The sequence below is a fragment of the Balaenoptera acutorostrata genome, chromosome 2 (genome assembly GCF_949987535.1).
Source record: "Balaenoptera acutorostrata chromosome 2, mBalAcu1.1, whole genome shotgun sequence".
NCBI lineage: Eukaryota > Metazoa > Chordata > Mammalia > Artiodactyla > Balaenopteridae > Balaenoptera > Balaenoptera acutorostrata.
Window position 1 is genome coordinate 146,875,905 of NC_080065.1, and position 16,999 is coordinate 146,892,903.

A 16,999-nucleotide genomic window follows, 5' to 3' on the forward strand; every position below is an offset into this window, starting at 1 on the left:
AGTTGAGGCCAGCAGCTTTATCTTCTCTACCTCTTTATCCCTGTACAAGTGGAACACAGGTAGGAGTTCAGTATGTATTTATCCAGTGGATCAATTATATGGAGTAAAGCAGCTCAGAAATCTGAAGGTGGTTGATGAACAGGAACGCGATTTTTAGGCCATAAGGGCTCTGGGGCACTTACCCAGGTCTTCATTTCCATTGCCTGGTGCAGGAGGATTGTGGCGAGGGAAACGGTGTTGATGGGTGTCCCAAAGGTAAAGACGTCGATATCAGAATCCTTGTAGGTCTGCAGAGGAGGAACAAACAGGCACTGGCAGATGTGCCCATGGACTGAAGGCCTTGGCTCTGACAAGTGATTGTAAAACATCAGTGAAGGCAGGTGTCAAGGGAGGGGCAGGCTGGGGAGACGGCATCCAGCTGCCATCAGGTGGAGCTGACCCAAGGGACAGACAAGAGAAGGAGTGAGTTGACAGGACTAAACTCTTTTTAAAAAGCATTCGCAAAGGAAGCCATGATGAATATTCCAGAATATTGCAGAAGGAGTCAAGAAAGAATTTACTGAGTACCTACCAGGCACAATGCCAACTGCTAAAGACACTGCTGTGTCCACTTTCAAGGAGTTAAGAGACCAACTAGGCAGGGCAAATGTGGTACAATTTAAGGGTATAAATGCTATAATGGAAGCAAGTACAAGGAACGCTGGGAGTAGAGAAGAGGAATCAGCTGAGACTATAATAAGAGGAGTTAGTCTCTTGAAAAGAGAGAGGAAAGGCAGACCAGACAAAGGCCAAAACTCAGGGTGAAAAGTCCAAATCGTCCTAGATGGTAGATCTGCTGAGCACATAGTAAGGGCAAAAGATGAAGCAGGAAAGGCAAGCAGAGGCCTGACCAGGGAGGGTATTTTAAACCAGGAAATTCAAAGAAAGCACAAAATGCCCACCTTAACACGCATCGTGTTGCTATTTGCAAACAAACATGAGCCAGAAACTAGACACCACTGGTTTCCTGGGAGCAATTACCCCACACCTGAGTTCCCTGTCTAGGATGAATACAGATATCCTATGCTATATAAATTCTCACTCTTTAAACTGGGGAACCAAATTGAGATGCGGCTGGTATCCCTTACTATCTGCATTCTTGTTTTTATTTCATATAATGTAGTATTCCTTATTATCAGAACTTCCTGCCTTGACCTCGGAAGCACAAATCTAAATATAAACCAAGGGTTGCAAATTCAAATACCTTCAGTGCTCAAGTAAGATGTGGTAAATGAGTGAAGAAGGCCAGGCATGACACAAAAGGGCATGGTGGGGACTACGGCAAACTGGAGCACATGCCCCCCATCTAAGCAGGGCAGTGAGTCAACCCTGGATTCTCGCCACAAGGGAAAAATGACCCAGTGTAATGATAACTTTCAGTGTTTCAGAAGCTGGCAGAAATTAAGACATTTTGGTAAAATATTCTGACTTTTTGAATACCCAGGGTAGGGTGGAGTCTGCAGGCCTCCTCTTTGGAGCCCCTGCTCTGAAGATGCTATTAGGAAACTATTACTCTGGGATTTCATATAAACAGGACCAGTTCTACCCTGCTATTTGTATGGTTAGAATGGGACTATACAACTTACCAGGTAGGGGATAAAGAAACAGACGAGGCTCTGGTAGAACGCATCCGCCATGGAAATCCAGAAAGTCAGCAGGTTATAGCACTGCCAGGAAATAACACATCAACAGTAACCACCATCAAAGCAAGCCTCTGTTCTTTGTAAGCAACTTTCTTGTGCACGGCTGGACTAGACAACACGGCACTTACAATGCTTCTTATCTTAGAGGCAATAGAATGGAACGATTAAGAGCATGGGCCTGGGGGTGACAGACCTCAGGTCAAGTTCCAGCACTGTGTGACCTTAGTGAAAGTCACTAAACTTCTTTCTTTGAGAATTGTTTCTTCTTCCTTAGAAAGTAGAGAAAAACACCACCAACTATTCCCTTGGGTTTCAAGAGGTCTAAATGCAGCTGTGCTTTGGTAGCTAGTAAGGGCTCAGCTACCAAATATATTACCAAATTATTACCAAATGATAATGAATGATTATCATTCATTAGCACATTGTTAGTGCTAATACAAACGTGGTAAGTTTAGAGATTCTGAGGTTTCTGAATAGCATCTGAAAGAGAACTCTCAATCACAGCCCAGGGTCACGGGTTCCCAAGAGCTCAATGGCTTCAGAGACAAGCTTTCTCATTGTGTGCTTCACTCTTCTTGCCTTCCCTGGGAAAAGTGAAACTGTTCACATTGTATGTTTTTGCCACATTTACTTCTTTTAATGTTAGTTACTCAAGGAAGACATTACGCAGCTAGCTCGCCTCTGGGAAGGAGACAGTTAGAAGGGCCCAGGATGTATGCGTGCCATCGCCCCGTCTCCCTTGCTTGAAGTGCTGGGGTCGCTGTGTTGCTCTCCACCTGTCTCTGGGTTAGGATGGGGCTTGGTTCTTCACTGGCTGTCCCCAAAATACCACCAGCTCTCAAGCACCACATCTGGCTTTGCCCTCCTTTTCCCCAGGTGCAAAGGTACCCTCGTGCATATCGACATCCCTTTTCCCAGAGCTCCCCCTTCGAGGCAGTCAGGTCCCCTCTCTGCCTCCAAGCTCCTGGCCTGTGTCTGTGCTAGTCGGGCTGCCTGCTGTCTGACTTCTCCAGATCATTTAGGGCATCAGTGTGGCCTCTGCGCCTTGTAAGAGACTGTTCTAATGGGTTTAGTCCAGGGGTTCCCAAACCGAGCCTTGGGCGTTCTGTTGAAAGCCTACAGACAAAGACCAGATAAGGGTGATGGGATCTTTCTGTAAGCCCTCTTCCCCTTTAACTAGGGCAGTCCTGTATTAATGTGTGATGTAATTAAGAAATAACTGAAAAGAAAAATACCCACTGGTCTGGTCCATCACCTTCAACAGCAAATGAGAAACAGGCCAGAAACAGGGAGGAGCGTTTCCAGGTCACATGGGAGGTAAGTGGCAGAGCGGTGACCAGAACACAGGACGGCCAGCCCAGCCCAGCACTCCTTCTCTGACACCTCGAGGAGCTGGAGGTCACCCCCCCCCCCCCCCCCCCCGCCTGCCTGGGCCCCTTACCTCAGAGTTCTGGCCACTCTTGTACAGCTCAGGCAACGCCAGGAGCGTTTCCATAGAGATGTCTTTATCGAGGACTCCGAAGACAAGAGGAGGCAAGGAGGTGAAGAAGAGATTGAAGAAGATCAACTGCCAGTAATCGATCATGGTGGAGCCAGAGAAACCGCAGAAGAACTGGTACCAGAAGAGCAGGTTGACGTAGCCCTGCAGGCAGAGAATGCGGCCTTGTGAGTGAGGACCCGCGGGCAGCCGGGTCACCAGGTGCTGCTTAGGAGCTCTGACAAGTCCCTACTCAGACTGGGAGCTTCAGTTTCCTTGTTTGTGACAGGCAAGGTTGTATAAGGATTGGAGGTAATTTTCATCCCTTAGATTCTACCATTACCACTTCTACTACTACTACTAACCTCCTTTAGGACCTGAAAGGAATTCCACTGACTTGTTAAGTATACGTTGTTAAGAGCATAGGTCTTTGGAGGCAGAGAGGACTGGTTTTGAATCCCCAGTTGGGTCATGTACTGGCTTGAGTCACACCCCAGTTGGGTGTGACCTTGGACAAATTGCTTAGCCTTTCTGAACGTCATCTTGCCATCTTTCGCATACGATTAGTAGTACCTAGACCATGACATGTGATACCAAAAGGCAGTAGTTGTGATTAGTAGTAATGGTAAGAGGAAGGGACGCTAGAAAGACTTGACCGTGGGCAGGAAGGCTGGCGGGAGGATGGCTTCATGAGGAGGTTGACCTCATAACACTTGCCTCATGGTCACACAGCTCAAAAGGTGAAGAAGAAAATCTTATGCCTAAGTTGCTTTAGGCTTTCGAAAGATCTTTCCACCCAAGACCTCCTCACCTGAGAAGGGCTGGGTCACTGTTACTATCTAACATACTGTGATGTGGTTTGGTGACTTGACCAAGGTCATAGAGGCAGCCGGTCCTGAGATTAGAACTAGAACTTCTCAGCTCCACGTGGCTGGGGCACAGAGGGGTGAATGATGTTGTAAGGAATCTTTCAGCAGGTTTGTGTTCAAGCTAGAATTCTCATTCCCTAATTGCTGGGCCAGTGTTATTTTTAAAAGCCTCTGTTTAGTATTGTAATACTACTAGTAATATTAACATTCTTATTAACACCACGATTGTTAATTTGTGACAGGTGTGTGACATACTATATTAGTATATACCACATTAGCAGATGTACAATATACATAATTTGTCCCATCAACCTAGCAAGATTAATGTTATTGCTAATAATATCGTTAATACTATATTTATATATTATTAAATATTATAACTTGATAATAATATTATTTAACATTATCTACAGACAAAGAATCTGAGGCTCTGAGATACTCAGTTACTCCTTGCCTGTGTTCACACCTAGGAACTGGCACAACCAGACCCTGAGTTTTCAAAGCTTCCTCCTCAACCACCCCCAAGACCTCTTAGTCCCGTTTTTGGATTATATAATAACAATGCTGACTGAGATTCTTCCAGCCAAGGAACTCCATCCTTTGGCTTTTCTGCCAAGATGACTAATGGGAGGTTTCCTGGCTCTGAAGGAGACCCCCGGTGCTCTGAGACACCCTGGATGGACCTTGCATCTCTCTGAGGGCCGGGCTCCCCTCCATTGCCGCTCTGGGGCTTTAGATCACTCCGCTCCCACTCCAGTCCCGTGATGCTGTGAGGGCTTTTCTCCTATGAGTTTTGGTGAAGTTATTTCTCAGAGGAGGAGATTTGGGAAGGAGAGGGCTTGGTCTGTTTCCTGTGCTGTAGGTAGGTTTGAAATATACTATGGGCAGACACTGAGTCCCAAAATCAACATCACCCACTTGTGCTCTTGACAGGATTGGTTTAAGAAGAACCAAAGTGCTAAAGTCTCCTTGATACTAGGGTTCAGCAACTGCATGAGGCTTTGACTGCTTGTTTTTTTTTTTTTTTTTTTGGCCCTTTGAGCAGCTTGCCTTGCTTCTTCCTCTGCAGCTAGCTGGGTAAGACAATAACTCTTATCTCCATGTACACACAGGCAGCTTGAGTGGCTCAGATGGGGTAAGTGACTACACCAAAGTCCCTCTGCCAGTTGGGGCTGGAACTGTGACTTGAGGTTGTAGAACCTTTGGACGCCAGGGCTGGAAGTGACGCCATCTACAGACGAGGCCAAGAATAGCAACGGCAGCAAACACAACAGCAACAGAGACTCCAAAAGCGCGTCTTATGTGCCAAACTCTGTTCCGACCCACTCAGTCCATCTACCATCCTTATGAGGATATCACTACTATCCTCATTTTACAATTGAGAAAACCGAGCCTCAGAGAGGTCAAATAATGGGGCTGGGGTTACAGACTAATAAGTTACAAAGCTGGAGTCCAGACCTAGATGTTCTGGCTAAACAATATGCTACTAAACAACCAATGGATCACTGAACACATCGAAGAGGAAATAAAAAAATACCTAGAGACAAAAGACAACGAAAACATGATCATCCAAAACCTATGGGACGCAGCAAAAGCAGTTCTAAGAGGGAAGTCTATAGAAATACAGTCTTACCTCAGGAAACAAGAAAAATCACAAATAAACACCTAACCTTACACCCAAAACAGCAAGAGAAAGAATGACAAACCAAACCCAAAGTTAGTAGAAGGAAAGAAATCTTAACGATCAGAGCAGAAACAAATGAAATAGAGATGAAGAAAACAATTGAAAAGATCAATGAAACTAAAAGCTGGCTCTTTGAAAGATAAAATTGATAAACCTTTAGTGAGACTCATCAAGAAAAAAAGGGAGAGGGCTCATATCAATAAAATTAGAAATGGAAAAGGAGAAGTTACAATGGACACCACAGAAATACAAAGGATTGTAAGAGATCACTATACACCAATAAAATGGACAACCTAGAAAAAATGGACAAATTCTCAGAAAGGTATAACCTTCCAAGACCCAACCAGGAAGAAATAGAAAATATGAACAGAACAATCACAAGTACTGAAATCGAAACTGTGATTAAAAATTTCCAACAAACCAAAGTCCAGGACCAGATGGCTTCACAATCGAATTCTTTCAAACATTTAGAGAGGAATTAACACCTATCCTTCTGAAACTGTTTCAAAATATTGCAAGGAAGGAACACTCCCAAACTCATTCTATGAGGCCACCATCACCCTGACAACCTAATACTGGGAGGAAATATTTACAAACAAACAAAGTGACCTACAGGAGATTAATCTCCAAAATATACAAATAGCTCATGCAGCTCAATATAAAACAAACAAACCAACCAGTCAAAAAATTGGCAGATCTAAATAGACATTTCTCCAAAGAAGACATATGGATGGCCAAAAAGCACATGAAAAGATGCTCAACATCACTAACTGTAAGAGAAATGCAAATCAAAACTACAGTGAGGTATCACCTCACACTGGTCAGGATGGCCATCATCAAAATACCTACAAACAACAAATGCTGGAGAGGGTGTGGATAAAAGGGAGCCCTCTTGCACTGTTGGTGGGAATGTAAATTGATACAGCCACTATGGAGGTTCCTTAAAAAACTAAAAACAGGGCTTCCCTGGTGGCGCAGTGGTTGAGAATCTGCCTGCCAATGCAGGGGACACGGGTTTGAGCCCTGGTCTGGGAAGATCCCACATGCCGCAGAGCAACTAGGCCCGTGAGCCACAACTACTGAGCCTGCGCGTCTGGAGCCTGTGCTCCGCAACAAGAGGCCACGATAGTGAGAGGCCCGCGCACTGCGATGAAGAGTGGCCCCCACTTGCCGCAACTAGAGAAAGCCCTCACACAGAAATGAAGACCCAACACAGCCATAAATAAATAAATAAAATTAAAAACAAAAAACATTATTTCACATGAGTCTTGTTTAAAAAAGCAAAACAAAACTAAAAACAGCTACCATGTGATCCAGCAATCCCACTCCTGGGCATATATCCAGAGAAAACCATAATTTGAAAGGATATATGCACCCCAGTTTTCACTGCAGCACTATTTACAATAGCCAAGACATGGAAGCAACCCAAATGTTCACTGACAGAGGAATGGATGAAGAAAATGTGGTACATATATACAATGGAATATTACTCAGCCATAGAAACGAAGGATATAATGCCATTTGCAGCAACATGGACCTAGAGATTGTCATACTGAGTGAGATAAGTCAGAGAAAGACAAAGATCATATGATATCACTTATATGTGGAACTAAAAAAATGATATAAATGAACTTACAAAATAGAAACAGACTCACGGACTTTGTAAACAAACTTATGGTTACCAAAGGGGAAAGGTTGGGGGAGGGATAAATTAGGAGTTTGGAATTAACATATACACACTATATAAAATAGATAATATAAAATATATAATCAACAAGAACCTACTGTATAGCACAGGGAACTCTACTCAATCATCAGTAATAACATTATTACTGTTATGATTACTAATAACATATATGGGAAAAGAATCTGAAAAGGAATGGGTATATGTAGATGTATAACTGAATCACTTTGCTGTATCCCTGAAACTAACGCAACATTGTAAATCAAGTATACTCTTATATAAAACAAAAATTAAATTTAAAAAGGAATAATCCAATTAAAAAATTGAAACTGTATTAATCCTTAAAAAAAAAAAAAGAATACAAGGTTCCTGACCTCCAGTCTTGGGCTTTTAATACCACATCATTATACTGCTCTGCCTCTTCTGCTCTACCAGGGATTTTCAGTTAGAGACATATGTATACCAGTGCTACTCCAAGTGTTGTTCATGGACCTGTGTTGACCCAGGAATGTTTGTTACTGGTCCATGATGAGACAAGTAAAGAAATTGAAAGAAAGCATTTAGAAACTTGTATAAGCAATCTGACAGAGTAGTTTATGTCTGTTGAATGTAACAGTAAACAATTTGCACTCGTGTTAAAAAAAAAAATAGTGTCTTATCCCAGGTTCCTGGCGCGACTAAACTCCTTTTTCTAGGTCCTGATCTACACTCTTATGTTTCCTTTATAACTTGCCTACTGCCTTTGTGTTTTTACTCTAAATCTCTTACAGTTGGTTTTGGAATTAGATACAACGTATGCTATAAAATGATGCATAAACTTCCTGAAATATTTCCTGTAAGGACTCAGGTTGTCAAACATCTCCTCCTTGGCCAGGAAACTGATTAACTCATAGTTAAATATCCTTGTCTTTCAGACCATGGTTTAAATGCTATTTTCTTCTGGATTGATGAGGATAAGAGTCTCCTGGCGATATATCCGTAGCACCCTGGCCTTACTCTAGGGAGATGCACTGAAGAAAATGTTTTAAAAATTTTAATTTCTTTCCCCCATAGGAGTGCTTGTCAGTCTTTAATGTTCATATGAATCGCCTGGGGATCTTACTCACAATGAAGATTTTGAGTTAGTGGGCCCGGCGTGCAGCCTGAGGAGCCCCATTTCTAATGAGCATCGAAGTGAGCTAATGCTGGGGGTCCAGGAACCACATTTTGAGATTTATTGAAACCAGGAGGTGACAAACTACATTCTGCATGTCAAGTCCAGCCAAAAATAAGGTTTTACTGGGACACAGCAACAACGATGCATTGGCATATTGTCTGTAGCTGCCACAGTGGAGCTGAGCCGGTGCGACAGAGGCTATACGGCCCACAAAGCAGACAATATTTATGAGCAGGCCCTTTGCAGAAGAAGTTTGCTGAGCCCCGATTTAGACCGTAAGCCTCATGAGAGTGGGGACCATGTGTGTCTAGATCTCTGCTCTATACCCAGTGCCCGATAATGTTCCCGACACAGCAGATGTTCAATAATTATTTGAACAAACTAAGTACATCTTGGTGGTTCTAGTGTCCTCACACGCATCCTGGAGTTTTAACATGAACGTGTGTTTCCTTCCGCAGGTCATGTTAGGACCTTGTGCGTTTCCACTTGCTCTGCCTGGCTGGAATCTCTGCACCCCGGGGAGAGCGCATTGAACCCCGTGATGGCATCGCTGAGACTGGGCGCCTGTTTTTCCTCCCAAGAAGCTACAGTGCAGTAATTAATTCATTGTTCACATTTCAGAGCAGGCAGGGTTTTAATCCCCTCTGAAATTGGTTTCGGATATGGAAGTCATAGTTCTCCACCCTCTAATTGCAAAGGGGAGATAATACAGCATCAGTATCGCAATTTCCATCCCGGTATTGAGCTGGAAATAAACATCATTTAAGCTCTGAAAGCATGGCTGGCTGGAAACGTTTCCTTTTCTATTTCACAAATTTAATGCAGAGAAGAGGTTGTGCTTATTCAAAAGAATGATTCTTTTGGAGGCAAGGAAAAAACATTAAACGGGGGCATTTTGAATTCTAACTACACAGTCTTTCTGGTCAAATAGAGACTTGTTTGCATGGACTTGCTGAAATGGTACCATCCAGTGTATGGAATTTACATTATTTTTTGTCATGCTGCTTATTTACATATACATTGAACTTTGCACAGAAATGCTTATTCCCGAGTCAGGGTAACTGTGACAGTGCCTGAAAGCAGGCCTGGGAGAATGGAATGAGAGGAAAAAATATATGCCATTTTGTAGCTGCTACTTGGCTACTGTGTTTCCCTTCCATCACTCTGGTCTTAATCCTCCCTTTTTCCTTATGCAAAAAGGAATTGGATTCTATTTGGAGTCTCCTGGGGATTATTCAAAGGTCCTCAAGCTAGATAATGAAAAACGCAGGCCCTGTTCTCTCCCTAAGTACAGCAGTGCTCTGACTTCTTCCTATGCCCATTGTTAATCAAGGGCTTTGCAAACAAGAGCCTCTGACGGTTTTAATACCTCAGTTGGTGTGTGCCTGCTTTAGGCCCTTATCAACAAGACAAAAACACACATATCTTTCAGAGAAACAATAATACCTTCAAATGATTGTATAGTGCTACGTACGATCCAGAGCTCTGATGCTAAATCCTCTCGATAATACTTCTAGGGACAAGAGAGAGTCCTAGTCTCCCCATATTATTGATGAGGAAACCAAGGCTCAGAGAGTTGAAGTAACTCTTTCAAGTTCACACAGCATACTAGAGTCAGGCAAGACTAAAACCCAGATGGTCACCCTGATCTAAACATTTTTACGAATAGGTATTTTATTTAGAAGTCCTTTTTGGGAATGCTGGGGATGTTGAAGTGATACACAGGGTCTTGGGTGGAAGCCCAAGATCCTAAACACTCCCCTTCACTCTTCTGCTTTTGCATATCCGGGTGACTCTATCTGGGGAGGAAACCTAAGCTACAAGTTAGGCGAGTTGTTCTTCAAATCCTTCTTCCTTGCAGTCAGAAAAGAAACCTCATTTATGGAGGCCCTCTAGGAGTTACGACAGCAGCAACAATGATAAAAAAAAGAATGGCTAACTTTATAGGGTGATCACTAAGCGCTAATCACTTTCTACACAAGCTGTCAATTCATCCTCATGGCAAGTGTGTGAGAAAGGTACTATTACCATCCCCATTTTACAGATGAGGAAACTAAGGCATGAAGCCATTACCAAATACAGGAGCCTCAATTTGAACCAAATCTGATCTGACTCCAGAGTACTCACGCTGCCTCCTATATGCCGGGTGCGCGCCAGACAGTATTGCCAATCTTGACGATAATCTCACCAAATAGTACTAGCCCCATTTTATCAAAGACGAAATTGAGGCCCAGAGAACTGAATTATCTTGCCCAAGGTCACTGAGCTAGTGAGGGACAGTTTCAGGATTGAAAATCCAGGTTAGCCCGACTTATTTCCTTACATAGAGATGCTTTGTCTATTTCAGCGGGGAGAGGGGGCTCCCCGGGCCAGGACTCCCGAGGCTCGGGCGGGAGGCTACCGCAGGGCTACTCACCACGTTCTTGTAGAAGTAGTACACCACCATCCTGGCCAGGCGCGAGTAACACCAGTGTCCGTGCACAAGCAGCAGCTTCTTGAGGTGTCTGAAGCGGGAGACGGCAAAGTCGCTGGACATGACGGCCTGAGAGGGCACAGCAGACACATCAGCTTCCGTTCGCAGCTGCCAAGGCATCAAAGAGGCTCCCGCGAGGGTGCTGCTCCGTTCTGGGTCCACAGCCGGAAGGGTCTAAAAGACCCTTTGTCACGTGCAGCACCCTTGGGTGGCCTTATGGACTCTGACACCCCACCCTCTCCTCTGGGAAATGCAAACCCCACTAGAATCCAAGGAGGGCAGGTCAGAAGGGACCAGTGGTCTGGTCTGGCCCTTCACCTCCTTCCACTTATCCAATAAGCCTTTACTGTGAACCAGTGCGTGTTGGGCGCCATCTAGGGATGTGATGGTTGACCAGAGAGTAGGGGCTTCCATGCAAGTGATCCTCAAACCTCTCCACACCCTTGGCCACCCACCAAGGCAGGCCATTTGCTCCAGTCTCATGTGGAGCTGATGGTGGATAGCTCTTCCTTTCCATGGAGCTGAAATGTGTCTTTCGCCCTTGGGATGACTCAGAACAAGGCCCAGTTCATAGTACTTTTTTAGAGTATGAGGTTTGGACGTGCCTGGTTATAAATCCTGGTCCGAGTCTTGCTCAGGGCGTTTAACCTCGCTCAGCCTCAGTTTCCTCATCTGAAAAAGTGGAATAACAATCCCTAACACACAGGGTGGTGGCTGCTGAAATTAATTGGGACAATAAGCGTGAAGTGCGAATAGAATGCTGGCCTACGGTAGACACTCACAAGGTGACGGTGTTCGTTCCTCCCCACCAACAAATTCAGGCACCACCTAATGTCTGCACTGGTGGTGGGAATACAATTGATAATGGTTCAAAACCCCAAGGTGGGGCTTCCCTGGTGGCGCAGTGGTTGAGAATCTGCCTGCCAATGCAGGGGACACGGGTTCGAGACCAGGTCTGGGAAGATCCCACATGCCGCGGAGCAACTGGGCCCGTGAGCCACAACTACTGAGCCTGCGCGTCTGGAGCCTGTGCTCCGCAACGAGAGGCCGCGATAGTGAGAGGCCCGCGCACCACGATGAAGAGTGGCCCCCACTTGCTGCAACTAGAGAAAGCCCTCGCACAGAAATGAAGACCCAACACAGCCATAAATAAATAAATAAATAAATAAATAAATAAAATGGAGATTTCTTTAAAAAAAAAAAAAAAACCCCAAGGTGGGGTCTGTCTTAATGGGGAACATTAGCAGCTGAAGTTAGTATGCTCATTCCAAGCCGAATTTGAGTAATTTTGGTACACTTTTAAGGTATACCAAGCAACTTATAGGTCCATCTAGCCACCACGACTAAAATGGCAATTGAAAAATATTTTGCGATGTCCTTAACGTCTGTCACTGCTCACAGAGGGCGTTGCAAACTTGGATGTGGGTGGAGTTTACAGGGAGGAAGCATGGAATCAGGGGAAGGCTTTGTTTTCCCTGAATGGTTGGGTACTATTTGGCTTTAGAATATGGGTATCACCAGCTGTCTATAAGAAGCCAAGCATCTTTGATCACTCTCTTTATTCTGAAGGACTGGGCAGTAGGGATGTGGTGCTGGAGGTTATGTACAGGCAAGGATATCTGCCTTTCAGATGATAATTCTGCAACGCTCTTCAGTAGAAATTCCTCCAACACTGTGGGGAATTGCTTAAGCCACCAATAAGGATGAAGGAGAGTAAGAAAGTAACAAGTAGAGTTGAAGTAAATGATACCTGCATGCCTTCCTGTCCAGAGATGCCAATCCCAACATCAGCAGCTTGAATCATGCTTACGTCATTTGCTCCATCACCTGAAAGGAGAGAGGTCATGAGATCCTGGTCCAACTGCTATGTGACAATGAGAAGTTTTACACAAGTGGCACTAAATTGTCCCTATTTTGTGCATAAGTGAATCCTTTTAACGTTGCTCTGAATAGTCCTATAGGAAGAGTCATTGCTACAGGCATTTAGCCTGAGAGATCTTTTCTTCTTTGGACAAGAAGCCCTACTCTTTCTTTATCATTTACCAAAGATTTATTGTGTCTTTTTTTTAGGTACAATGTTAGGTATTGGGAATACAGTGGTATGTGAGCCCTGGGCAGTGCTTTTCAGTCTGCCAAAAAGGCCTTCACAGGTGTTACAGTGGGCTTCACTGAGAAGCAAATGGAGAATCTGAGCTACACAGGGACTCGGCAAGGTAATAATCCAGGTAATGAAGGGACCCGGAAGCACTGGAACTAAGATCTTTCTGTTTCCATGGCCAGCATACCTCCCCTCACTCAGTAGAACTTATACTGACCATATCAAGACAACTGGAATGCCAGACAGCTAAATCATCAGAGATTGTCAATGGTGCCCAAGGACAGAGACAATGTTCAGTGATGTTTCTAAATATAGGAACATGGGATTGACTCATTTTTTAGGTTGAGGTACATTGAGTCACCTTGAGTTCCCAGTCAATGAATCAGTTGTTTCAGGAAACTGGAGGTTAGGGCATGGAAATACATTCACACACATGCCACCTTTTATACCAGCACCGTCAAGCAGATTTTTCTGTGATAGAAATGTCCTATATCTTTACTGTCCAATTTGAAAACCATTAGCCCCCTATGACTACTGAAATGTGGCTGGTGAATTTCTATTTAATTTTAAATTTATCTTTAAATAGCTACATATAACAGGTGGCAACCATGTTGGACGGCACAGCTCTAAACGGTGAGGGCTTCCTCACAAGCCTGGCTTTTCCAGACTATGATGCCTTATCCATCAGACTAGAGTTTAGCAAACTTTTTCTGTAAAGGGCCAGATAGTAAATATTTTAGGCTTTGTGGGCCAAGAAGCAAAACTGAACAACTGTTCCTGCTGAGAGGCAAATAGTTTTTACACATTTTACCATTAAAAACACAAAAACCATTCTTAGCATCTCTACAGAAATATGCACTGGGCCAGTCTCAGCTTGAGGGCCATGATTTGTAGACTGAACTGCCTTCATCCTTCTCCTTCTCCTGGCGCCACCTGTTTTTCCAGTGGGTTCTTATAATAATCTGCAAGTCAATTTATATGAGATATTAGAGAGAATATGGATTTGGGGAAGAAAATTTTCTTCTCCTTATTATCTGGCAACAAAATTCATTAAGCTGAAAAATTTTGTCAGTGTAAGTTGCTGTTATTCTTCTAACGATGATTATTTTTTTTCCTTGATAGCACAGCAGTGCATGATTTTCATCTTCCCCATGGCAGAACAAATCCACCCTTTAACCTCTTCTGTTAGCAAAGCAGTGGAAGCAGAGGTGTGGAATCCTGCTATTTCTTGCCCTGCTGGTTTTGTTTCTGCGGCTGTGGCAGTGAAGCCAGTCCCTCACCTCTGGGAATCAATCCTGGGCTATTGCCTTGAACGTGTCTGAAGGTTTGAAGAGCACAATTCAGGGAATAAAATTAGGATGCAGTTGCTAAAGCTCTGCTCCCTCTATTCTTTCTGCCCACTCCCTCTTTTTTTTTTTTTTTTCTGGTTTTGAACTGCTTTTACCTGAAGACCAGGAGAAAAGGAAAAAAAAAAAAAAAAACCACCAATGTAAAGTAGGCCCCTTATTTGAAATGCCAGGAAAGAAAATCTCTTTTCATGTCTTTGTAGGAGGAAGAGAACCTGAACCATCTGTAAGAATGTCCTTAAACGAAAGCAACGTTTCCCATGTGCTCTGTGTGCGCTGGGCACGGGATGGAGCTAAGTAAGACTGACATTGGCCCTCCACTCAAGAAACGTCTGGTCTCCTGAGCAGCCCAGCACTGAAGGCGTAACAGTGCTGTGGAACTCTGTGGGAGCCCACGGAGTAAAGGAACATTAGGCGGGAGTGGAGGAGGTTTTACAGAGGAAGCGGCTTGAGCAAAGGTCAGGAAGCGAGAGAGGACGAGGCTCCTGGAGAATGGAAAGCAGCTTCATGTGGTTGGGACATGGACTGCTGAATGTTGCGGGGAGGAAGGTGGCTGGAGAGACAATGGAGCCCAGATCGTGAAGGTTCTTGTAAACCAGCTTTGGTTGTTCCTGGAAGGTTTGAAGTAAGGACACTTAATTTCTCTCCCTCAACCATGGCTAAAATTTAATCCCCTATGAGAAATTCTTCAACAACCAAGAAGCCAGCGTTTATTGAGGGTTTGCTTTGTGTGGAGTCTTATATTTAGAAATGAATATACAACACTAAATGCGGGACAAGCTTCACTTTTAAAATCTCCCCACTAGCCATCAACACTCGACAATATCAAGTCCACAGGCACCTGAGGTGCGTGGTATTGTGCCACGTGTTAAGTGTTGAAGGGCACATGGTCGGCATCCCAGAAGTGAGTGGGCCTGAATGTATACTGAGCTACCTGGACATTCTGAACTTGAGGCCCCTCTTGGCTTTGGCCTCCATCCAAGTCCTGACTTTTCCTTAGCAGACCTGCTCACCCTGAGAACTTGGACTTGCTCTCCCACTCTGCTTAGCTTCTGCTCACCTGCTGACTGCCACATCTTGATTGTCACTTTGAACTCTCTCCCACTAAGACAATGACCCTCAGCCTGAGCATCCTGACGGTGACACCTGACCCCTCACCTCTGGTCCAGAGTGGCCTTGCCCAGCTCCCCCCCACATCTCCGCATGACGGGTACCTATGGAAAGGGTCATGACTCTTAGCCTGTCTCGCACCAGCTTGACGAGCGAACTCTTCTGCAGTGGGGTGCAGCGGCAGCACAGGACAGACCGGCAATACTGGGTCAACTCCAGAAATTTCTCCTCCAGTTTGCCCTGGAAAATGGCATTCAACGTCTTCCCATCGATGACCAATCCAACCTCTGGAACTGTAGCTCCTGAGGCGGGGGGTGGCGTCGCAGAAGGTAGGCGGAACCCAGAGAGCTTGTGGTCCGGCTTCTGTGGTCCATGAAATTGCTTTACCTCTTCCAATACCAAGTTGAGGATGGATTCACAGGTTTCCTATAAAGAGCAGAATAATGAATTTGCTGTTAGTAAGCAACATTGGAAACAGGTTAAAAATGTCACTTTATCCTTTAGTTAAAGAGTTATAAAACTCTACCCCCATAGAGATGACCTGGGATTTCACTCTCTGATTTTGACATTTCTCTGCAATATTTCAAACAGCATCAAAGCAATAGTAATTTGGAACCAAATTAATGGCCAAAATAGGAGAGATGGCTTGGGAATGGGAGTGGAGACAGCTCAGCAAGATGGGGGACTTTTACAGGGATGATAGAATGTAGTAAATGATACTGATATGATGGTAAATGATGACAATGTGTCATGCTGGTGTCCTGCTTTCCACTTCTCACACGTCATTTCTGTTCTCCCTTGTTCCTCAGAACATTCCTGTGTGGTAGGTAGGGTGAGTATTACTGACTTTAGTTTCGAGATGAGGAAATTGAAACAGTAAAATCCTTAGTAACTTGCCCAAGGTCATCTCGAATTGTGGCTTCTTAACTGAAAAAATACACTGACTGCGTGTTTATCTGTTTGTATAAATGCATTGGTCGTACTGGTTAAAACTGACCATGTATGTGAGTCTTATTGATTTTTTTCTGATGTTTACCTTGAAACATGGTGAAGAAATTATTTCCTCTTATCAATTCTCCTCCATTACTTTTGACTGTATCAAAGATAAAGACAGATCTTGGATCTAAAGATATCCTTAATACCTCTTTCACTTGTTTAAACATCACTTTTAAATAAAGATAGAGAAAAGTGGTGGCAGTCAGCTGTGTTATCAATTTTAATTTCATTGTTCTGTTCACGGGGTCTTTATTTAGCAGTGTTCTTTTATCCGTGGCAAGGGATGATGATTTTTCATTTACTGTAGTGCTAAAAAATTCTTCTAAAAATAAGTTTTGAAAAGTTCCAAGTGAGTCTATTTAAATGAAATCATTAAATAAACAACAGTATAGAGAATATGTGGATTTAGGCAAAAATCGTGAAG

At 44.0% G+C, this 16,999-nt stretch overlaps 1 protein-coding gene across 1 annotated transcript in view; it reads right to left on the reverse strand.

The window, feature by feature from the left end:
* The window catches only part of ATP10B (ATPase phospholipid transporting 10B (putative)), a 115,511-nt gene that overhangs the window by 16,272 nt on the left and 82,240 nt on the right, over positions 1–16,999 (reverse strand). Inside the window, exons 15-20 of the mRNA XM_007171426.3 lie at positions 15,684–16,005; positions 12,776–12,852; positions 10,969–11,094; positions 3,124–3,324; positions 1,626–1,706; positions 183–287 (exon numbers count right to left, since the gene is read on the reverse strand). Of these exons, the coding sequence (XP_007171488.2) occupies positions 183–287; positions 1,626–1,706; positions 3,124–3,324; positions 10,969–11,094; positions 12,776–12,852; positions 15,684–16,005 (912 nt within the window). The remainder of the gene's footprint in view (positions 1–182; positions 288–1,625; positions 1,707–3,123; positions 3,325–10,968; positions 11,095–12,775; positions 12,853–15,683; positions 16,006–16,999) is intronic.